We start from the raw sequence: 24,110 nt of genomic DNA, 5'->3' as shown, positions 1-24,110 counted from the left end.
CAATCGTTGTTATTCGGTCGCTGTAAGAACATCATCAGCTCAGACTTCGATGCTGCAATTACAATTTATTTACATTTGAAAACAAAGTGGTTGCTCTGTATATATTTGATGCTTGACTTGTATCCCAACATCTTCACGCCCGTTTTCATTTATTTATAAATTTCATTTTATGTTTCGCCATCAAAATTGCATTAGAATAAATAACGGTCGTAATGGTACGGCAAATAGCGGCAACTGAATCACCATAATAGTGTCAAATAATCATAAAATTGATATGTACACATTGTGCAATATATAGTAAAGCGAACGAATCAAGCGAATCGACCAGACTGGAAGCTTCCAGCACGAAATTGAATCGATAAAAAAGTAAATGGAATGGAGCGAGAGAGAGAGAGAGAGGGAGAGAGAGAGAGAGAGCGAATAAAATTCAATTTGAGAAAACATTTTATTTTATTGTTGGCTTTATTTTATGTGCAATTCACAAATAAAAACGAAAATTCGTTTCGTTTCATTGCTGTACGTCGTCCTCTTGTGTTGCGAGCGAATGATGATGTTTGTATGCCATGGTTGGCAGACGAAAATTTATGCTCGCCCATCGCACGTTAAACGTTAATGGTGGCTCAAGGCTAGCAATAAATTTACAAAGATGTATATGTACTGTACAATTTTTGTGCTTTCCGAATTGTGCGCTGAACACAGGAAACATTTGATATGGCATCAAACGCAAATATCAAGTGCTTGTCGTTGTTTTTTTTTCTTTGCTCTGAAGGTGATTTAATGTGCTAGCAAGCAAATAAACTTGCTGTAATGCATACATTGACTTGGGCGCTAGTCAAAGGTGGCGGTTGTAACAAAATGATGTGAGCTCATCTCCTTACCACTTTGGGTTTCTTTTTTATTGCCAAACACACCGCCATTCCTCTTACTTTTCCTGTTTTTATTTTTGTTTCTCGAATGTGTTCTTTGCTCCCGCAATCCAATTTTACATTCATTTCCTTGATGCTGAGTTCGTGCGAGACGGTGGTGCAACCCTTTTTTCCTTTTCTTTTCTTTTGCCGTTCCCCGTCTTTGCTGCCGAATCAGTTGATTCACAGTGTGTGCACGACCACGTTTAAATCAAACCAAACACATTAGATATGGTTGCCACTGTTAATTATGTACACATGAATAGGTGTTGCCATGGTTGCATCGCATCACACAGCCAGCAGCAGCATGCGCAGATTCAATATTTACTCAATCTCTTCCCCCAAAATCCCTTTTCGCCTCCATTTTCTCTTGTTCGCTCGCTCGCTCTCTCTCTCGGCTTCACTTGAAAATATGATTTAATTTAATGATACGATGTTGTACACACAACACTCCTCGTGCCACAAACACACACACGCATACACCTGAAAAATGGGAAAACTCGACGATGAAACGATGCCGAGTGCGAAAATGTGTTCACGCAACGAGAAGTGCAAATGGAATGGATAGCAAAACTCATCGCCACACACACAGACACACACACACACACACACACACACACACACACAAGTCTCAAATGTTTTGGAAAAGTATTCCAAATGGTTTTCAACAAAACACACAAACTGACTTCTAACGCAATTATGCCATTTAATGTTAAAATGTGTTTTCGGCATGCTTTTGATCTTAATTAATTGAATCCTTTAATCCGGTCGGCTTTTAGAATAGGAAGAAAAAAATCAATGAACGAGCCAATGAATCTCATCAGAACATTTTTGCGAGAATATTTTGGGTGTGATGCTATTTCAAGTCTATATTTGTAAGCTTAGGCTTTAGGATTATTTTCATTGAAATTTCGTTTTGTTTTTTTTTTTTTTTTTTTTTTCTTCAAAATGATTTTCACTTAATTTTTCTCCCTTTCTCTTACAGAACAAATGGCTTTCGTCCGTTGCTAGACAATAATGCGCCACGTGCAACGCCTCCTCTATTCTTACCAACACATTTGGCATCGCTTGGTACACAGTTTCATCCGCCATTGTTTCCTCATTTAAAAGGTAAGCATCACTTCCTTTAAGTGAAAAAAAAGCCCAAAATTCTCCCTGCAGCTCTCTGGTAACACGATTTTCTAAAAACCAGTGAAATTCAATTTTTGGCATAAATTATTCATTCATGCTGGTGAGTTTCAACGAGAAAGTTGGTTAATCGATGATTTCATGAACGTTATTCGATAAAAGCGCGTTGATTGAGACGATGAATGGAGACGGTGTTACGCGTATAGATGTGTTCACAATCAGATAATCGACCATGTAAATTGAGTTTGGATTTTCGAGTAACTTTTTGTTGTTGTTGTGCAACGCAGGTGTTCCTTGAACAAATCACCATCTAATTTTACAATCACTTTAGAAAAATTCGGTGCTTGGTATTCGCGCCTCGAATACGATCGATACATAAATGATTGATTAACGAATAACCGTTAATAAATCATCGTAAAATTGGCATGTTAAGCAACCCTTGACAATGAATAACATTGACAAAAAAATCAAATAAAAAATTGTGATTGCTTTTTAGGATTTCCAGGTTTGTGCTCGTGTTGCCCGACAATCACATCATCGACAACATCATCAATTTCATCGTTGAGTGCAAATCGTTCGTCGGCATTGACGAACGTGTCGACATCATCGGCAAGTGATCCACGCACCACATCTGTGGCTGAACTGCGTCGCAAGGCACAAGAGCATTCAGCAGCTCTGTTACAATCATTGCAAGCAGCAGCAGCGGCTGGGTTTTCATTCCCCGCATTTTTGCCACCATTAAATTTCAGTAATACACGCAAATCAATGCTGAATCCAGGGTTTTGCATCAGCACCGGATCAACCACGAATAACAATGACATTTTAACGACTTCAAACAATAACACCATCTCGGCCACTGTGAACGGTGATGCTGCACAACACTCAACTCAAATCAATGCCACCGAAAAAAGTGAATAAATTTAAATTCTTAAAGAAAATCATATTCAATAGAAATTGTACAAACCAATCTTAAATTCATCAGTTCTAATTGAGATAAAATCAAAATATAATTAGCATTAAGTTCAGTAAAAGTAAAATAAGTTAAGTTGTGTGCCCAAATTTAGTTCTTGTTCAAAATCCATCACAAAAAATAATGCAAAAATACTTATCTGTAAATCAGTTGAATGGACAAAAAGTGCAGTCAAATTAAACGTAACGTTTTAATGGTTAAGATTTTATGAAAATTGTACAATATAAACAGTTTAGCCGTTTGAAAGGAAATACACAGAAGAAAACTGATTGAAATAATGTAGATATACGGCAAAAAAAAAATCAATTCTGAAGATAAAATCAAATAAAAAAAGTTAAATTAACCAATAATCTTGTAGAATAGCTAACTAGCACGCTGGTTTCAACTTGAAAGCCAACGCGTTAGTGTGTGTGTTTTAATAAATAAGTTTCAATTCAAATAATAATCATTTTTAGCATTTAAGATCGAATCACTTTTTGATTTTCACAACACAAAAGACAAACACACACACACCGTTCAGTTTTAGATTAACCAAAAAAATGTATCTGCTTTATTCGGACAGCATTGGTTTTTTAGTGGTATTTCATAGCAATTACAATAGTTTTACAAACTAAAGATATTATCATATTCTCTAAAACAAAAGTTATTTGAAACCAAACTGATATAGTCGCTACAGACCCGATAAAAAAATAATGGTAATGCCAATTTTCTTTTCCTTTCGGTTTATTTCGATTAGTTTTTGAGTAAAATTGGTCAAAATCGTGATGCGTTCGAATGCCACGATTACAATGAATACTTGTGCCAATTCCACTGAATGTACGATGTATAAAATAATTATTGTAATGCATTCTATTTACTAAGAGTAACGTAATAAAATCTATATAGAACGAATCAACAAAAAATAAAAACCATACACACTAAACTCTCTTTTGATTGGAAACATTTTGCTTCACACAAAATCTATTTGCTTAACCGACATTCGGCATGGGGAAGTTTGATGCAGAAGATGAAGAGAGAGGGAGAGAGATAGAGAGAGAGAGAGGGCCCAGAGAACCGAAACTCAAACATTGATAAAACACTGGAGTATCTCAACGCAGAGCGAAAGCACATGAAACAACATGGACGAAGAAAAATCGATTAATTCATTTATTGAAGTAAATGCGATGATGTTTCGCTCGAATTCAATTCCAACAAAGTCACAAGCGCGCGTAAATGGAGCAAATTATACTGGAAATTTGCCTGAAATTAAATCTATGTGTTTTCTTTTACTTCAAAGCGCCAGAGAGTGATGTGCACATAAATCATATCTGGTATGTTTTTCGTCGGAAATTTTCAAACGATTTCAAAACATTAAAACAAATACACATTTTGCCCCGTTTGTGTGTGTTTTAAAATGTAATTCCGAAAACTGAATTAAGCTAAAATCGCTTATGTAAACGCTTTGAATCAAATTAACCGACGAATTTTCGTTTTTGAGCAAACACATTCTTGCGAACATTTTCTGCTTTGAAATGAGTAAACAAATTTTTGGCTTAAATTAGTATTTGCGATGTGTACACTGTACAATCCGATATGGAGAATGGTGGATACCACATTTCAAATGGTTCAAGTACACGGATGACAAATTATATGCATTTTTCTTTCTATTTGTTTGTTTGTTTGTGCTTTTTGGAAATGAAGCATTTCTGGGGAAAAGTTTGCGTGCTTTTTGGTCACCGAAACGAAAAAAATGTCAACAAATCAAAATAAAATGCTTCATCATCCCTTGGTGTTGCACTTTTAGCGAACGAATAATTACAAATGGAAGAAGTATGACGAGCACATTTACGAAAAAAAAGTTTTCTTTTGAAGGACACACAGTATTTTCTGTTCAACAAATCAATAAACTAGTTAAAGCTATCCGTTCAGTTTTGCTTTTTTAAACATAAATGAATGTGAAACAACATCAGTAAATAGAGAACAGAGTACACAATGATTGAGTGCAAATAGATTTTTTTGATACTTAATTGCTTGGAGTTGCATCTTCTGAGGGAGGGGTACCCAAATGAAAGGAAATTCGCATTAAAAACGGGTTTTTACGAAACATGGAACCGAAATCAATTCATTCCTTTGAGTTCGTTTACATTTGTATCAAATTAGTGTAAGTTAATATAAAAAAGAATTTTTTTGTTTGTTTTTTTCTTCTTCTCTTCATCGATCTTAACATTATGATTTGTATTCTGATGTAATTTTTTTGTCTGATATATTCAAAATTTTTGCCGGTGATTCTTGGAATCGTGATTATCAGGCCTGCTCTTGACATTGGCTAAATCACAATTCGACAACGATACCTGACCAAATTGTCCAATTAAATTTAATATTCACCAATAAAATGTTTTGTTTTCTGTGTAAAATTAGCGTTCGATTCATTCGTCGACAAGATCCCAGATCATTAGACTGGCATCGGTGCCGCCGACCGTCACCAATGAATTGTCACCGTACAAGAATCGCACACAACCAATCACGCCGGAATACACTTTCGTCTCGTAGTATTCACTTCGTGGACTGATGCATGGGTACTTAAATAGTCGCACATGACCTTCGGAATCTCCGGATGCCAGCATATCCATTCCAGCGGAACGATTGCACGTCGTTATTTTGGCCGATTGCGTTGAATAGAATCGATTGTTCCACATTCCAGCCACCAAAAAGCCAACCGTACAATTGTGTGTTAACCATTTCACGTCTCTCATCAGAATTGGACTTCGTTCGGGTGATAATGAACGTGTATCCCCTGTTTGAAATCAAGGTCATCGATTAAAATTTTAAATCAAATCAAAACTCAATTCATTGAAAAGTTTCAAATCAAATCATTTGAAAAAAAAGAAGAAAAAGTGTGTTGCGAATCAAAAGAAACTCACAGAAAAGTAAATCAAAATCAACGGTAACAGTTTGCAAGAAGAAGCCATCAACACTCCAGTCCAAGTGCTGCAGTGGTTGTGTTCCTCGGATTTTGCTTTGCCTTTTGTAATTGAAGCCGTCTCGTGTGACACGGAACAGATAGATGCATCCATTTTCGGATCCCATTGCAATGAGATCCCCCACTGAAATCGAAAACAAATCCATGACTTCCATTGAAAAGTCAAAGCAAAATCAATAAACCAACCTTGATTGAAAGCGATGCAATTCAAGGGAGCCGCACAAACACGAACAGTTGCTACCGTTTCGCCACTTTCAACGCTCAAAATCAGTAAATGACCTGCTGTCGTACCGACTGCCAAAGCACTTCCGAATGGATGGAAGGCAAGTGAAATGCATTCAAAATCAACGCCCACCATCCAAATGAGCTTATGTTTTCGCCACAGCACAATTGTTTTGTCCATGCCAGCCGTTGCAAACAATTCATCTTCTGGATGTACAGCTAAGCCCCATAATTGGCGTCCATGACCGAAAATCACTTCGTTGAAACGTCTTTGCAGGGAACCTTCGACAATATTATTTTTCGTTGTTCCCACATAAATGTTGCCATCATCTCGTCCCAGCCGTTGCGGGAAAATCGTACGAATACCACCAGCTGATTCGGGTAATTTTGTATCGGCGATATGTTTGTAATTTTGTAATGAGTCCCAAGCGGCAATTTTGCGATCTTTTTCACCGCCCGACAGCAATGTTCCATCAGGTAGCATGTACAAGCAGCCAATATCCTTCATGTGTGCCTCAAATTCCATACGAATAAAGTACATTCCTTCGGCATCAACGCTATAAACGGAAATGAAACCATCGCTGTCCGCGGTAATAACATCACCTTCAGCTTCGAATTGAATGCTGGTGATACAGGTTCGATTCGGCTGTTTAATCATGTCGGTGCGTTCGAAGCAGCCATCCTTTCGGCGATGCCAGAACGCTAAATGGCCACGGCCATATGTTATTATTAGATTATCGTCCAATGGATGAAATACAGCACCCAGCAGCTCCTCTTGTAACGTCTAAAATCGAAGAGAAAAATGTTGAGCAAAATATTTTATAAATGAAAATTTTTCTACGGAGTGTGTAATGATGATGATATCAAAAGAAAAAAAAACTAGGCCATAAACCGGCGCATAAATTTCCTCGTCCATATTCTCACCCACTTTACGCTTCCGCTCTAAATTCCATTCGCTTTTTAGTGCGACCAAACAGATTTGGTACGCGTTCTACACACAGGCCACACACACGAAAGCTCACTCCGTGATTAATTAAATTTTACGAGTATGACAAATGTTTGCGTTCAATTCTCTTCAAAACAAACAATAACTTTTATCGCTGATCGCTGGCGGGAGCGAATAAGAAAGAAACTTGCCACTTGATAAAGCAACGATATGAGCAAAACATTTCATTTATTTATTTCAATTGTTTTGCGTGCGTTTTGCTTATCGTATCGCTTACTTTTTTCTTCTTCGTTGAAGATGTCCTTGCTCCTGCGAGACTCGAATACATATTGTTTCCCTTTCTCTCTCTCTTTCCCATTTTCCGCACTGATTCAGATTAACGGAAGTATAGAAATGTTTTAAAATACGTGAAAATAATGTTTTATGACAAAACGCTATTTTTCTTGCGTGATTGACCTGAACCCCAGAAAGTTTTCAAGGTGATTTCGTGCCGCGCACTCCATTCGATCATTATTCGTCTTCTTCTACCGAAATTGTAAATCACAAATTTATGTGCGCACAGGAAAAAAAATGTGCGTACAGCGGAACTGGCATTTAAGTAAAACAGATTCAAGGCTGAGTTTCATTGATCCCCACCGCCACGCAATGAATCAAACTCTCATATTTCATTGTTATCGAATGAAATCATAAATCTGTAAGAGCCTGTAACACTTTCACCCAAAATGTTTATTAAAAACTAATATGAATGTGAAAGCCATTATCCATTTACGTATGTGGCAATTACTCATATCAAGGTGCCACCCGAAATAAACAAAAATCATGGTGGATGGTTACCACCCCACGCTTGCGAGTGTGTGTGTGTGTGAGTTTGCATTGTGATTGAGGCGTGAATTTTATTTCATTTTATTATTTCGAAGCATAAACTCTTCTGATATCACTGATTTGATGGTCGAGCGAATACAACACGATCGCAATGGATATGAAGTAATCACAAAACAACTCTTGATGTTCTAGTTGTTTTGTAGCAAAATGTGTTTAAAGGTCGATATATGCACTTAAATTGCCATTCAAATTCGATTTCAAATAACTCAATTTCCAGCTACTGATCATCAATGATGATTCATCATAAATGGTTATGAGTCATCGCCTTGCAGTGGGTAGAGAAGCACATAAATTTATTACCATCTATTATGCGGTGAATTTTCGGCCATTTACTGGCATATCATGGAGATAGCATGTTATCAGAACATAAAAACAATTGATTGAAATCGAAAGTGGAAATAACATTAGATTGAATCGGAAAATGCTAATTGCGAATCGTCGAAAACGTTGTAAGCGGCGCCGAACCAAAAACAATACCATTTGCATCAACCGAAAAAGAAAAAAAAGAACAAAAAAAAAACCGACCCGTAAACGGTTTTTTGAAAGTGAAGCCGTTCCTTCCTTTATAATACCATATGAATGGGCCTCATGCACGTGTGTGTGTGTGTGTGTGTGTGTTTCACGGCCGTTTCATATTTTTCTTGTCGTATTTTCTATTTACATTCGACGGCAGTCTGAAAAGTCTTCTAACGTTGACCATTCACTGCAATATCCATAATGGATCGAGCCGTTTTGTTTGTATGCAAGAGAACGAAAGTTATAATGAGTAAATCAACAGCAGCACACAGGAACATAAACACATATGAGTCCTTTAGCAAATTAAATGCAAACATTCCGTTCGACCGACAAAGTATCATAATCGGTTTTGGCATAGTTTCTGCATTACTCTGGTACATACAAAAGGAGAGCGATAGTAAAAAAAAGGAGGAAAGTCTGTACAAAAAGACGTGTGACTATCGAAATATGTATGGAATGGAAAACAAAGCGAAATGGAATCCAATGTGTGGTTTTTCCGATAGAAGCAGAAGCAAAAAAATCATGGAAATTCCGAAAAAATATCGCGTGCGATGTTGTTTTTCAAACCAATCCAATCGAGCAAACTCACTCACTCCATTCATTCGAAGTATATCATGAACTTTGTGATTGCTTGTATCGCTGCTGTTTGTCGTGGAGTCCCACATAAGGCAGTACACAACATTTCATTTTCATTTCTTGTTGTTCAGTTTTGCAACTCTCTCTCTCTCTTTAACCCAATCCCTCCCTCCCCTCCGACACACACACGTCCACCCTGTTCCAGAGACTTTCCACAGAATTTTAAATTATATGTATAAACGAACGGTTTTTTCGCATGGCTACTGAAATGATTATTATGATTATTAGACGAAATGGTAAAACCGAATAAGTGGCGAAGAAACGGGCTTTTTATGGCATTTTATGAGTATGATTTATATTGAAAATGACGTAGTAAAATGTGTATTAAAAGCTGTATGGATTCAAACGATGTTGGCATGGTTCGGTCAGAATATGCTTTGGTCGCGTATTGTAAGACTTGGTTGTGGTTATCGTTTGGTTGCCGTGAAAATATGTTCTACAGCTTTTTTTCGACCAGAGAAACTTTATTTTCGTCTTGTGATGGCCACTTAATGGCATTTTATGTTCAAATTCGGACTGTTTTGCCGCGTTTATTTTTCATTATTATTTCAGTCGCGCACAATTAAAATTGGGTATATAAATAGCTACGCTTTCACGTCACCTGGTTACTGATTCGCCGTTTGTGACTATAACCGTGTTCTTTATCTCGATGAATCAAAACATTCATAAAAATAAATAAATAGAACGAAATGGTAATACTTACGGCAACTTTTCCTAATAGATGACCCCATTGCCATTGCCAAACGCTCAGTATCGAATCTGCACTTGCATCTGTGGCCAATATGTAACTACCGCCATTCTATTGAAATGGTTCGAAATTCGAAAATTTACAAATTTACGTTAGAAACATTTTATGGTCATTTTGATCGCTCGGTCGAGTGTTATTGTGTGTAGTAATAATCGTTTACCAGCTGAGAGAATGCGACCGAAGTCACGCCACCAATTAATTCACCCATTCCAAAAACGTAAAGTGTTTGCAATGAATCCGTACTCCAAATGCGAACGTGCGCTTGTGACTTTCGATCGGCACCGGCACGTTGACCTGATGCAACCAATTCTCGTGATGGATGAACGTCCATTCTGTATGTGGGTATTTGTTTGAACAATGCAGAAGAATGCAAGAGAGGGAGAGAGAGGAAAAAAAATTTACAAATGAGTTGCAAATTTGCGATGTTTCCGTTATTCGTTTGGTAGATGATAAAATCAGCCCGAGCAAATGCATAGTAAACTACTCACGTCATTATGTCTTCGGTGTGTCCAGTGTAGTGGCGTTGCGTTCCTTCGTCGCGATCATATAGTATTGCAACGGCAGCTACATAGTAAAGCATTTCGCCCGATGGTAGTACCCACAGATTTTTTGTGGTATCGCGACCTCGATAGCCATGAACCCATTGTAATTTCAATTTCTTGTCTGGTGGCGAATTATCAATTACTACATGCTGATTTGGTGGATAAAATGTTCGTCTCAGACCGCGAATGCTTAGCTTGATTGGTTCTTCCTTAACGTAATCGGATGATGAATAGTCTACTGATTTAAACGATAGTAACAAGACCAGAAAAAAAGAGTGTGGTGAGTGAAAAGGAGGAGAGTTGCAGGAACGCAATTAAATGGCAATCATCATTAGAGTCGGTTTTCATGAGTGTCGCGATATCATCAACGCTAAATACCGTGCGTAAAATCTTAATTTTACCAAACAATTGGTGTGTACATTTTGTTCGAAACTTCTTTTCGCTATGCAGTTTATTACTTAATTAGTGTCGAACAAAAAAAATTAAAAGCCTAAACAAGATCAACGCTTACCTCCATTCACCGGCCGACTTTCCATACTTTCTGTGGCGTAGAGAGTACGAGGACGGCTTTTGCTTCGTGCGCGCTGCCGAACTGGCGCATCATTTTGTATGACTGTGTTCATGATGCCATTGCTGGATCGAGATCGTCGCAATGGTGAGGCAGCTGGAATCATTGAAATTGGCGAAATGGCACGGGCACCGGAGTCCAGGTAGAATGTCTCCACATCTAATCCATTGGATAATCAAATCCATAAAACTTATTACTTATCAAATTCAATTGAAAATGCTCACAAAATTCAAATTCACAAACCGGCGTATTCATTGCGTAGCTGTGAAAAACTATACACTTCTTCACCATCCGATGTATACATCCGCTTGGTACCACTCATTTTTAACACTTGACCCAAGTCCTCGAGCACCTCCTCAAATGGCTGTGATGTGCGTAGATTGAGCAATACACGACACTAAATCGACACCAAATCGCGCACAAAATTAGTTATTTTAATCGCATTAGACTCGAAATTACAGCAAAGAAATACGACAATAACAACAGAGAGAAAAATCGAGTAGAGAAAAATATGTGAACGTGGAAAAATCAGCGTGAGCTGGCGACACACACACACAGCTCTTGCAGGTAAAACAAAAACACAAAAATCAAAAGTAAACGACTAAGCAAAACAAAAACAAAAACGGTCAAAAGAAATCACGCAAAATTCCTATTCCAACTTATGTAACGTGTCATTGCATGCCATACCTGTACACTTTGATCCATATTATTAACGATGCGTATAATGCGGCCAGCGCTTGGTTTGATCGGCGACGATGGGGTTACATCAGCATCAACGATTGATGTATTTCGACCAACGGCTTTGCTACCCCAACCTTGATGACTCGAATTGTACCACATTGTTGCTGGTGCTGTGTATCTGTCACTTGCTCGTTGATTCCTTTGCTCGCACACACTTTACACGTAATTTATTCAAATCAAAATCTAAATTAAGATAAGATAATGAACGGGGCGGAAATTGGAAATCGTTCCCGTTCCGTTTTATTAATTCGTATATTGTTATCGTGTCTTCGAATCGAAATGCACGGATTTTATGTATCACTTCGTTTACAAAATACAAGTGAAATGTCTCACTTCTTACAATGTAATAGTCACTTAGTTGCCACAAGTGTAACTGCAGGATTAATTGAGTGATTTGTTCATAATTTATGAAAATTCGATTTTTTTCTCACTGTTCTTTTTGTTTCTTGCTCTAAATTTTGCCACCGATTTTCACATTGGGTTTTTTCCTTTGAAATTTTCGTGTATAATAAATTTTCGTTAAACAATTGTGTTTTGTTTCGTTTTCTGTTTTCCTTTTCGTTCTCCAAATAAATCACACCTCAATTACAATAAGTGTACATTTAATTGTGGATTCTAGTTTGCGTTTTACTTGATGAATATTTGAATTTGCATTGGTGCGTGCGCGACAACAACAATCAGTAATAAGAGTTTAAAAATGCTTTGCGACCACATCGGAGGCATACTCATTTCAAACTGACGGCCAACCAACTGAAACGAATCCATTTTAAATCGGCCACAACGGGGTGATTTCCATCGAATCAAGTGTGTATTTCTCGATTCCATGGTGTGGTAGTTCGAACTGGTGCACATATAGGCAAATAGTTTTTTGGCTCTCTTGGCTCTCTCAACTATGAGGTGAACGAGTGCCAAGTGATTTGCCGTTTCATTCCATCCTTCATTCAATTGGCATCGAACACGGTTTGTCGACAAACAAATACATAGACGAAAAATGGATCAACGGATTTTTTTTCGCACGTTCACATTGCCGTCTTTTTCCTTCTTTCTTAAATTATGATTATGTATGTACGCGCGAGCCAAGCAACAACGAAAGCGGTTGATGTGTTCGTGCATATGTCGTTCCGAATGTCCGCAAAACATTCTTGCTCTCCACACACCATGAACTGAAACTTTCTTAATATTTTCCACGACAAATAAAACTGAGGCGAAAAAAAATGAAAATTACCGTACGTTTCTACTCTTACTCTCATTCACAGTTCAGCTTTCTCTTTCGCAACGCCATATTCCTTTATGGTATGTGAGTATGGTGCGTTGTGTCGCATATTCGATTTTTCGCTCTTTCCATTCAAATGAAATCACATATATTTTACATAACATAGCAAAAAAGAACACATGAACTAAGAAATCGCTTGGCTATATATTACATTAAGCTCGAGTTCAAGTGGCTCCATTGAGTAACTAACACTCAGCATTTACATAAATATTGAACGCAAAACGTGAGAACCAACGCATATTACGTGCTCCACGTTTATTAGTATAATATGATTGTCGATCGCAGTCGACCGAAAGAAAGGGTTCTTTCCTACATACACACACAGCCATATGGGTATGACTGGTGGTGGTATTCATAAAATATGCATAACATTAAACAATTGTTCCGTTCATACAAAGTCCAAAAAGCCAATTGTTCACATAGTTTTTGCTATGTGCTTGCAATTTCCACCTGGGTCAGTTTCACCAGTCTCTAACGCGATTCGAGACAAAAAGAAATAAAGTTGTACATTCACAACAACATACAACACAAAGAAATCAAAACACTTGAGTCAATCGGTCTTAATTTTCTTTACTTTGCTTCGTTTCTGCGACAGCGGGGTATGCTCAATTCATTCGGAAAGAAAAGTTGGACAAAGAAAATGAAAGCACACAGACGACATGGTCGACGACAACAACGGCGACGATGACGATGAAAATGAAACGAAACAAAAGAGGGAAAAAAAATTAAAATATGTTAATGGTGTTAAACACGCTTCATATGGCATTGGACTCGGTCCAATAGCTGTAAGTGCGCCCCGAACTGAAGTAGCTGTGATTGTTGCCACTCTTTATTTGTCAGCGCGGGGCAAGCGGCTTTCGACTTTATGTGAAGCAAATGAAGAAAAAGGAAAAAAGAAAAGCAAAAGCTGAATTGAAAACTTGCAGCATTTCTCATTGCCTCGACTTGTCATAAAGCTTTGATCCTTTTTGCGCGCGCGACTGCTATGCATATATGAATTCTGGTAGCTTGTATTTCCAATGGCACAGAGCAAAGTAACAAAAATGCCGAATAGGACAAAAAACACTACGCACTCATACTATGATAACATTTGTGCTTTCTAACTCGATAGAGGTTCAAGGTCTTTCTTTCGAAACATATTAATTCATTCGCTTTTTTGTTGTTTTTGCTTCTTTCCTTTTCTTTCTCTTTCCCGTCTGCTATTTACTTAGGGCTCATGCAATGAAAAAAAGCGAAATAGATAAACAATTTGGTCACTAAGCATTCCACGTGCTTCGCCTGCAATCCGCGTGTGAAGGCAATATATTGGCTTTTATTCATGAGTCAAAATGTATGATTATTTATGATTAAGTGCCGACTAGCACATTACTCAATTGCTGTGGATAGTTCAACTGCCACTTATGGATAGTTTATGGTGCAACAACTCTCTACCCTTTGTGACGGACAGCAACAGCGACGACAACGACAACGGTGGTCGCATTTTTTCACAGCGCATATTTCGTGAATGAAGACAGGCCATATATTTCGCCATTGATAGCCGACATTCTCGCACTGTTTCGCTGTATTACACAGCCTCTATGTACGACTGTATCGCATGATTGGTGCTCGCTGTATGTCTCGCCGAAACAAATCGACCGAAAATCGACGACGACGACAACGACAAACAACAGTGAGTGGGATACGCGGTCACACCGGCCACTGTGTGTGCCATTGTTTCCGGAATTCGAGCGCAATACAGGCCGTATAATTAAGTGAAAGCAGATTATTATTCACACTCACCACAGCAGACGAAATGCACCAAGTCAAATCAATAAACAATCATTTGTACATATATGCAAAGCATATCATATGGATTATGGCTGATTCGGTTGCTGACTATCGATCAAAATCAGCAACGGACTTTTGCCCAATTTATTTAGTCGCGAAAACACCCAACCACCCGAAGCAAAAAATGCCGACAACAAAGCAAAAACAAAGAAACAGAAGCAGCAAAAAACAATATACGACTGTGACTTGCATTAAATGTATGCACATTTTCATGTTGTGCTCAGAGTTGCGAACCGCTCCTGCAAAATACTTAGCTATTCAAATTAGAATATGCCCTTGTACTCTAGCCACTTTGATGCAGCACCGTACATATATTTATTTCACAAAGGGTGGCAAAATGCCGATACACACTTTGGCAAAATGGAAATTTTGTGCAAAGCTGTGGAATGCTTGAGCGAGAGAAAGAGCGCTGTCGTTTTGTTTATTGTGCATTTTCACCGTCATTTACCAGTCGCTAAGTAAATGAAACGTAATAAATTTGTATGAAATGATGGACATTGTAATTTCGCTGTAGAGCGTGCCACGCGCACCCGTTCGCTCGCTCACTCGCTCGTTTGTTAATTTTCTTAGCTTTTCTGAGAACAGTTCGTTGGTAACCTTTTAATGTAATTTTTAACGTGAACAGTGGTGGTGAGATGGTGGCTGCCAGTCCTGCTGACTGGCCCGAGGTAAACCAGCAATTTCAAATGCTAAAAAGCTTGGTCTTTCCATAATATTCAGCTAATTGCTCAGCCAAAAGGATGCACCAAAAAGACGTTTAAATGATATTGGATATACTTTACCGCTTCTGTAATCCGCTTGAATTGACTCTTTTTTCCTTTTGCTCACTGACTACAATTCACGCTCATCTTGTATGAGAATCACATTTAGCGCGTTGCGATTTCACTTCCCTAGCAATTTTAACATTTGCTCTGAATTATTACCACTTAAGTATCATCATTTTATCTCGTCGTATACATTACTTACCAATGGAAATCGTCGACCGAAGTGAGTGCTGCACAACACGCACACACACACCGACCATGAGCAGCACCGGAAAAGCCGAAAATTATTATCGCTCAAACTGATTCCGTGTGTGAGCGCGCTGTGTAATCGTACAGCACAAAACGCTTTTGAGTAACTCAATATTCGAAGATGTAATGTTATAACACATTGAATAGCACAACTAAGCATTCGGAATATACTTCCGGACGCCATTTAGAGAGAGTGAAATAAAAACAAAGCGATTAGAACCACCAAAATCGTATAAAAGATTTCATTGTACGTGGTAACAGCATCTCCTGTATATATTACTTGATTTTTTGGTCGGTGGAAATGTATACTATGTGCTTTGCGCGTCTATTGTACTGTGTTGTGTTATCAAATTCACCTCTCGCCTCAAACCTCTCAATCGCATCCTCGTTTATTGTATAAAACAGCGCTTGCAGATGTGACTGCAAAAATGTAAAGACGATACTTGATCTCCGGTTTCGGTCGATATTTTTATTTACGTGCACATTCCATTTCGTTTCATTTACTTCCATTAGATTTTGCACCGCTTTTCCGCATTTTTGTATTCGACTTCCATTCATACTGAACTAAATCTCTCCCTCTGGCTTTTCACATTCAATTTATGTTTAGCTGTCGAATGAATAGCGCGCTGCTGCGTTTTGTCGGTGCCGCTGCTGCTGCTGCTGCTGCTGCTGTTGCTAAATTGATTCATTTGGATTCGGAAACATTTAAATCTTTTATTTTATCGTTTTTCTCATTACGGACGTCTTTAATCATTCATTGGTTTCGAAATGTGATTCCGGTGATCGTTAAGCATTTTGTCAATTCAGTTCCATGATTAGATAACTATGTTGTGTATTGATGCTTCAACTTCTTGGCACTGCATCTGTTAATGAAAATTTAATGGAGTGGTTACTCAATGTCTGTGTACGCCACATTCACATTCGCTTTAGCACCGCATACACACACACACCCATAGTCCTTGCATTTTTAATCAACAATCAAGTCATCATCATCATCATCATCCATATCGCAGGTCGGCCGTGCCCGTAGTTATAGTGTTGAGTCTCAATTTGCAAGTAATGGGTTGGACGCCAAGTACAGCCATTCTGCATCGATTACGCCGAACAAAGAATGGAATTTAAATGAATCCTCAAGAGAAGAAAAGAAATCGTGAAAATGGAGGAACGATACGATTCAGAGCAAAAGAGTTTGAAATTGAATTGAAAACTTCGAGCGAATGCGAGTAAGTGAGCGAGAGAGAGACAGTGAGAAAAGTAATATACTGAAAAATGGAGTACAGTTGCACATTCATTTCTCTCGAATCGTGAATCCACCATTGGATGTGCAGTGGATCGATTGGGTGGGGAGAGAGAGAGCAGAACAGAACCGAGTGGTGAAAGAAAAATGTGTATTTGTTGTTTCTTAAATGGAATTTGCTATTTAACTTTTTCCATTTTTGCGGTAATTGAATACGAACAGTTGCTGCTGTTGCCCGGCTATTACATTGGGATCTGTGCTACTGGAGATATGGAGAGTCGTGTATCACATGGCTTCTCACATATGGCACTGAATATTTATATTGGCCAAACAATGAACAGAATGTATAAACTCTCGTTCGGAATTGCACATGGTAAAGGAGGGAAGGAGAGTGAGGGAGATGAACGGGCACATACACTGACACACACACACACACACACACACGGAACGAATAACGAATTGGATACAAACAACGAAGTTTCAACGTTGGAATTGAAATTGATGTTTCTCTTGTTCGTTTTGTTTGGCAGCCAATGGCAAAACGAACACGATATATACCACAAACACATACACACACGGGCGAACAATGCTAAACAAATTCACTCGCTCACTCTCTCCACTCACTGTTGCCACTGCTCTGGTGCTTGTGGTGCATTTATTCGGAACGAAACGTAATGAGAATAATAATGCAGCCCAAGTAAACAACTCGTATCATATCGTTTACGCTGTAAATGAGTAAATTGGAATTGGATTGAATTTCCCACGTGATTACTCTTTTCATCGAAAACTTTTTCGCCACGCCAAAAAAAAGAACCAGCAAGAAAAAATTATACGGATAGCGTGTGTTCTGATTATACGATTTGTTATTAAATATGTTCCATTTAGCGAAGAAAAAAAACACACACAGAAATTATACGGTAGTTGAAGCGAGAGAAGAGGCCCGCACTTGTGTGATCCACTTTCTATGCAAAACACTTCCATCAGCCACCCTAGTTTAGCACACTCATGTCTAGATGCTTTCAAGAACGAATGATTTCAATTAGAATAATATATTTAATTTTCCGTAATTTTATTTAAAATATTATTTAGGTTCACAAGGTCTTTTGATTTTTGCTGTTGTTTTCGGTTTTTATGTTTTTGTTGTTGCGAAAATCCACTAGAGCTAAACGAAAGATAATAAATATGGAAAACTTTAATTGGTCGGGGATTTGTCGACACGTTACCCAAAACGATATAGAATGGCTATTTAGAGTAAACTTTGCAATGTCACATCCTTGCGCACGGCATTGTTGAATCCTTCCTTATACCGATACCAAATTGGACTCTTCACTATTTGATCACGTCCACCCTCTTGCACCGGCAATGCTATCCGCTTCTCCGTTATACGGCCAAAGAAATCCTTCGTCACCTGCAAAAAATACGAAACAGTTAAACGACTATCCAAATGATACGGTTAATATGAACTCAATTCTATGACCGAAAAATTGACTCGTTATTCCAGTCACAGAGACACAAACAAGAAGTAGATAAAGTTCGAACTGATTAAGTCATATGAAAAGGTCACGATAGACCTTTAAGAACGCAATGCGATAATTTTAATAGGCTCTATGATGCAAACAATATACAACGCAACACTTCATTTCATTTATTTATAGCCGATCAGATGAATGCTCTGGATTTTTTTGATTTTATGGAAAAATTTCTTAAATTAATCAGTGCAAAATTGTGTAACCTCATTTCTCTTGTTCTATTTCTGATGTTTTAATACGACTCGTGTCTTCTGTTTCAGCCAAAATCGTGAATGCCAGACCTTGTCACGGGCATACTGCACAATTGCATTTGATTTATGATGGGTTATCAAGTGACCGCACAGATCACATTTGAAAATCACTCGTGATTCGTGATAACACACAAGCGTAGTCTAAACTTGTTCGATTTATCAGCGCAGCGACGTGATCATAAAACGAAAAACAAAACCGAGATGCTTCGTTTCCGTTGATGCTTCGGAAGTAACGAAGTAGTAATTTGACGTTGGTACAAAGAGCATTGATATTCCGATTTTCGCATCAGAAGCGAATAAATATCGTCGCAAGTGACACGTATCACACCGATTTTTGTTAACGAACCGAGAACCGTGTGTTTGTTATTGATTTACGAAAGCCGATTCTTCACCCCGGTTATGTGCCACAATGAAATTCCTTTGCTTCCTTGCAGCCGGTTTGTTATGTATGCATTACGTTCTGTTTTGGGTGAGTTGAACTTGAATTGAGTTTTTTTGTCATTTATTTCTTTGATTTTTGGATTTTTTCTTCATTTTTTTTTTTAATTTTGTCAATTTTTGATTCTGGATTGTTTTTCCTCTTCTTAAAATTTTTCCCAAGTTTTTGAACATTTTCAATTTGTTTGTTTTTGTTATTTTTTTTTGTTTCAATTCGTGTAATCTTTTTGAATGTTATTAACCCTCATTTTATTTTCTCTTCTGTTTAAAACAGGTCATGTGTGATTGCTGTCATGGTTATAAACCATAGAAAATTGGAGCGTTTTGTTTCATCGAGGAGACATGACTAGCAAAATGATTTGATAGTGTTGAATGAAATATTTTTAAGGAAAATGTGCAACAAACCGGTTATTTCCAGAAATAAAAAAAGTTCGAACTAAAGAGTATTTTGTTCGTTTTTCAGATTAAACGATATTTCATATAAAATTTTTGCTTCCAGATGATTTTTTTTCTGTTCGTGTATAAAAGTGATGTGACACTTGTTATCAGCGGTGTGTGTTAAAGTTCATTATTAATACGTGCGAATAAAATGTAATCATTATATTTTGCTAGTTTTCAAAACAAAATAATTCCATCTGTTTGGAAAAGAAAAGAAAAACAAAAACCGAAACAAAATGTAACGTACCAGATCTTTTGTTTTTGTGCCCGACACAGACTTCGTGTTCAATCTTTGCAAGTGATTTTGCGGTTTTGGTTTTTGTGGTGCTTTGTTCGGTTTGATTGGATTTGCAGCGCTATTTTTCGGTGCTGACCGTCTCATTGTTTGCAATTCGACTTCACGTGCTATAATCTGCATATTAGAATAGGTCAGTTCGTTGGTTCGTTGATTAACTGCGAATAAAAAAGAAAACAACAACAACAATAAATAATCGAAAGAGCCATTTTCTGGTCATTTCCAAGTTGATTAACATTCAAAACACCTTTGAAATTGCATAGAAAATTGATGTTAGGTTCAATTTGATATTGATACGTTCCGTCTGGGTTTTTCGTTTGCAAATAGGTTAATCCCAAATCAACCATAACATCGACCGTATGCACCAAATCAGCTCGTTCTCTATGTGCGATGAAATTAATTGGACATTTTAATTAATTGAAAATGATAAGAACTTTTCTAAACAAACAAAAATAAATTTAAAAAAAGAGAAAAATGTAGAATGATTTCATTTTTTTTCAACTCACTTTGGTGAGAGCAGCTGAAGTGACACCGAACGCAGTGAAGGACAAATGATTTGCCGTATGATTGCCACAGCATCTGATATAATCGTTGGACTGTTTGCCAAGCTACGAACCATCACCGACAAATTCTTGATGAATGACGCACGAATTGTCTTTTGTGTCATCGACTTTTGATAATACTGTGAGACGAAAAGCCAAAGAAGAGCAAAAAATGAGTAAAATTGAGTTCACATGAAAAGAAATTGACATTGTCACAAAAACTTATTTCATATTAATGGGTTTCATGTTGGAAAACACTTGTCCTCACGCACGAAAAAGAAGAAAAAAACGACATACAAAGCTGGTTATGCAAAATTCATTAAAGTTAAAGAGTGAGATAACCTGTGCGGAATTCCCATTTCAATGACATTCTTGGAAATGTAAGCAAAGCTTGTGTTTAAAAATTTTAATGACCTGCAGAATGAGTTCATGTGTCAAACTCAACACACTCGCTTGTTACTCTCTCATTCACTCAATCACTCTCTCCCTTCATTCATAACAAGATGAATGCTTCTTTTAATGATAGATATAAATTCATTTTATGAGCAAGAATCTGGTGTGGCTATTGAAACACGTGTTTAATACTTCAATATTGTTGACTTTGTGTACAAAAAATCTATTTACCTCATAGCCTTGCGTGGGAAAAGTGATTTTAGGCCATGAAATGCCAGCGAATAAGAGATGCCATGCGACAAATCCATACGGTAGGTACGGATAAACGGTGTAATTTTGTAGCGTCTGTATGTGTGTGTTCAGTAAATCGCTGAAACAAAACCATTCGCCGGCTTCGGTAATGCTTAAAAAGTTTCCATCGGATTTTTGTGACAAATAATTTTCGAAAACGCCATTGATAAGCCTAGAATTAAGTGAATAAAACGGTTATGAAGCAACAACAACAAAAATTAGCAGTAATTTATCGTTAATTACCTGTCGCCATCACCGCCCATATGAACAACGTTCAGCACATGCTCTACTCGTGACCGCATCGAAGTATCAACAGTTTGTGGCACTTGAACTGTTGTATTCAAATTTACTCCGATTGCTTTGCTCTGCACCGGATCGAAACCTTCTTTGAAACGATGAATTTGAAAGACCGACGACCAAATTTCAAACAAACCCTTCTGCCTGTCTTTTTCACCAATATTCGATTTCATAACATCAATCAATTCGAGTGGTTTATGACTGTTGGCAAAGAATTGCAACACTGAAATGCATGAGCGTACATCGTTGCCGGACTTTTCCGCCAAGGCCATTAAGGTTGTCATATCAGTACGGAGTCTTTCCTTTCGGGCGATCGTTAGCAAACGTTCGGCAAGCCGACCACTGTCCAATGGAGGAAATGTCACAATGAAGGCTACCTGACGTAGCGGACGCAATGATGGTGCATAAATATCATTACAAATGCAAATTATCGGACGACGCAATATACCGCTGGCTTTTGGTTTTTTACCCGTTTTGTCGGCTACGGCAGCAGCTTTCGCTTTCTTCGTCTCTTTCGTTTGATCGCTTATGAATTTCAACAGAAATTCAATAGAAGCCAAAGGTGCACCGTCAATCTCATCTAAATTATTCAAATACATGACATTTTAATCACCATTTCCGATTAATCGCTCTTTTTTTTAAAATAACAAAAGTCATACCGAGAATTATGCAATTTGGCCGTTTCTCTTGATCCAACAATGTGGTCTGCATTTCAGTTCCGTTTTGTAGAGCCAGCCGAAAACTTTCCGGGCTTCGATCATCCGATGCATTTATTTCACGCACAGTGTAGCCCGCATGACGTGCAATTGTGTGTGCCAATGTTGTTTTACCCAAACCTATTCGAAGTAGGCGATGAAACAATTTATGAATAAGAATGTTGTAAATGATGATTGAAATAAATATATGAGAAATTATAATTTTTGGGCTCATATGATTTCAAAATATCTACCTGGTGGTCCACAAAGGACAGCAATCTTTTGAATGGGTCGTCCGTGGGCATCAGTCTCAGTTTTCAAGTCATTTGGACGATGTTTACGGAATCGAACGCTTCCAACTTCGAATCGGCCAGTTTTTCGGTTAAAATTGCTCGCTGCATTCTTCTGTTGATTTGTCAAGTTTTTCTCTTGTTGAAATTCTCTAAAATCCAAATATCTCATAAGTCTCGGATTCAATGTCATTCACATTATGTTCACTCACCTGCCAAATACGATTTTGTCCCACATTTTCAGCCAAATCAAAAGGCTGCGATTGGTTGATTCGTCCGACAATAGATCGAAGTAACCTTTTGGCTTGTATTTTTCGACCCAAAGTTTGCCACCTCTCGGATTTGCTTCGTGAATTATGACAGCTGTATCGATTTCACTCAATTGATTCCCTTGCGATTGAGCAGCGGTCATGCGTTTTTCAACAATTGTCTGTGCTTCATTCCAGACATCTTCACTGTTATCACCCAGCAATTTGCCGAAACTCTTCCGAAGCGTCAACTCATTCAGTTGATTCTTTTCAAATTCCTCCGAATGCATTCGCACATAGATTCTGTTGCGATCGGCCATAACTGGGATGCACGGCCACTGTGGATATGTTTCTGACAAATTCCTCGCTTTAAATTTATGCAACATTTCGAGTTGCTGCAATTTCGATTGCTTCGTGAAATTGTTGTTGCGTACAAGTTGTTCGGCTCGAGCGGCCAAAATTCGGTCAATCAACGCATTATCCTGATCTTCTTCTGATCGAGCCTTTTTCTTCGCATGTTCCTCCACATCCACGGAGTAAAAGACTTGTGCTGGATTTTTTTCTTCTTGGATGATGTCATCAATATCACCAAATAAATCGTCTAAGCGACGTTTGCGTGGATTTAGCTCAGTTGGTGGTAGGTTATTTTCAAATTCCTCATCGTCAAAACGAAAATGATATGAGTTCGGATCATCAATCACATTTGTTATGAACGGAGTTGAAGCCACTCGATTGGAAAGGTTCGAATTCAATGGTGTGCCAAAGAGGCGACGATTCACAGCCGTGTCATTGGCTGGAATTTGCGAGAGTTGGGAATTATTCTGGAAAAAACTGTGTTCACCACGATTTGATGTGGGTGTATCTTTTCCCATTGGAAATGCTTGCGACGATGGCTGCGATGGTGGCAATGATTCAAGCTGTGATTGCGGCTGAGATTGTGGCTGATTCGACTGCCCTGCAGCGTATTCATCTACAATGCATACAAAGTCACATCAATAACACATTCGACAATTTACATCAACAACACTTTGGGCAAAGTTTTTTTGAATTTACTTACAGAATTCAGCCATCTCTTCTTCCGTTGGATAATCCATGTTGATAGCAATTTAGTTAAACTCACAAAATTATACCGAATATTTCATATTTTCATTCAATCACAAAAATCAAAATATTTTACTTCGTGTTGTGTGTTGTTAACTTTGCTGTCAAACGTTTCGCGCTAAAATTGTGCGTTGAAACTGACATCTGTCATCCATTAGGCGAACTAGGTTTTCATTCGAAAATCAAATT

At 37.9% G+C, this 24,110-nt stretch overlaps 3 protein-coding genes and 1 long non-coding RNA gene across 11 annotated transcripts in view; 2 read left to right on the top strand and 2 right to left on the bottom strand.

Moving 5' to 3' along the window:
* LOC129565226 (paired mesoderm homeobox protein 2A) overlaps nucleotides 1–3,389 on the top strand; it is a 32,018-nt gene extending 28,629 nt beyond the window's left edge. The window contains exons 8-9 of the mRNA XM_055439823.1: nucleotides 1,891–2,015; nucleotides 2,530–3,389. Coding sequence (XP_055295798.1) covers nucleotides 1,891–2,015; nucleotides 2,530–2,951 — 547 coding nt within the window. The 3' untranslated portion in view covers nucleotides 2,952–3,389. The remainder of the gene's footprint in view (nucleotides 1–1,890; nucleotides 2,016–2,529) is intronic.
* Nucleotides 3,390–3,518: 129 nt separating this feature from the next.
* Nucleotides 3,519–18,521, bottom strand: LOC129565225 (echinoderm microtubule-associated protein-like CG42247). 8 transcript variants are annotated; one of them, XM_055439821.1, is made up of 14 exons: nucleotides 16,827–18,521; nucleotides 16,381–16,739; nucleotides 16,157–16,296; nucleotides 15,830–16,046; nucleotides 15,646–15,753; nucleotides 11,710–11,946; nucleotides 11,266–11,419; nucleotides 10,966–11,181; nucleotides 10,401–10,689; nucleotides 10,073–10,244; nucleotides 9,868–9,963; nucleotides 6,149–6,968; nucleotides 5,904–6,086; nucleotides 3,519–5,776 (listed from the first exon to the last, which is right to left on the bottom strand). In XM_055439821.1, exons 6-14 carry the CDS (start codon nucleotides 11,860–11,862, stop codon nucleotides 5,409–5,411), a joined length of 2,451 nt encoding a protein of 816 aa, XP_055295796.1. In that variant the 5' UTR covers nucleotides 11,863–11,946; nucleotides 15,646–15,753; nucleotides 15,830–16,046; nucleotides 16,157–16,296; nucleotides 16,381–16,739; nucleotides 16,827–18,521; the 3' UTR covers nucleotides 3,519–5,408. The 8 variants fall into 8 exon arrangements, with proteins under 8 accessions (XP_055295796.1, XP_055295793.1, XP_055295795.1 ...); XM_055439818.1 differs by having other exon boundaries at nucleotides 16,157–16,739; XM_055439820.1 differs by having other exon boundaries at nucleotides 15,830–16,028; nucleotides 16,157–16,739.
* Nucleotides 18,166–24,070, bottom strand: LOC129565224 (chromosome transmission fidelity protein 18 homolog). Its single transcript, XM_055439813.1, has 10 exons — nucleotides 23,878–24,070; nucleotides 22,785–23,790; nucleotides 22,537–22,724; nucleotides 22,247–22,423; nucleotides 21,534–22,167; nucleotides 21,231–21,462; nucleotides 20,571–20,746; nucleotides 20,312–20,445; nucleotides 20,017–20,222; nucleotides 18,166–18,521 (listed from the first exon to the last, which is right to left on the bottom strand). The coding sequence occupies exons 1-10, from the start codon at nucleotides 23,912–23,914 to the stop codon at nucleotides 18,360–18,362; spliced, it is 2,952 nt and encodes a 983-aa protein (XP_055295788.1). The 5' UTR covers nucleotides 23,915–24,070; the 3' UTR covers nucleotides 18,166–18,359.
* On the top strand, nucleotides 18,541–19,772 carry LOC129565228 (uncharacterized). Its single transcript, XR_008687592.1, has 2 exons — nucleotides 18,541–19,362; nucleotides 19,606–19,772. It is a non-coding gene; the product is annotated as an uncharacterized LOC129565228 (long non-coding RNA).
* Nucleotides 24,071–24,110: the final 40 nt, after the last annotated feature.

Source organism: Sitodiplosis mosellana, unplaced genomic scaffold (assembly GCF_009176505.1).
Source record: "Sitodiplosis mosellana isolate CC-2019 unplaced genomic scaffold, AAFC_SMos_1.0 Smas_scaffold_2, whole genome shotgun sequence".
Classification (NCBI taxonomy): domain Eukaryota; kingdom Metazoa; phylum Arthropoda; class Insecta; order Diptera; family Cecidomyiidae; genus Sitodiplosis; species Sitodiplosis mosellana.
Note: the sequence above shows the minus strand (reverse complement) of the source record. Positions and strands in the feature narration are given on the sequence as shown.

Excerpts from the sequence above, each read along its gene's own strand:
- LOC129565225 (XM_055439815.1), bottom strand. The coding sequence starts at position 11,862 with ATGTGGTACAATTCGAGTCATCAAGGTTGGGGTAGCAAAGCCGTTGGT. Across the intron at positions 10,245-10,400 it reads CACACCGAAGACATAATGAC|AATGGACGTTCATCCATCAC; the intron begins GTGAGTAGTTTA and ends ACCCACATACAG. Across the intron at positions 6,969-9,867 it reads ATCTATTAGGAAAAGTTGCC|ACGTTACAAGAGGAGCTGCT; the intron begins GTAAGTATTACC and ends CTTCGATTTTAG.
- LOC129565224 (XM_055439813.1), bottom strand. The coding sequence starts at position 23,914 with ATGGATTATCCAACGGAAGAAGAGATGGCTGAATTCT. Across the intron at positions 21,463-21,533 it reads ATGGGCGGTGATGGCGACAG|GCTTATCAATGGCGTTTTCG; the intron begins GTAATTAACGAT and ends ACTTAATTCTAG. Across the intron at positions 20,747-21,230 it reads TTCCCACGCAAGGCTATGAG|TATTATCAAAAGTCGATGAC; the intron begins GTAAATAGATTT and ends TTCGTCTCACAG.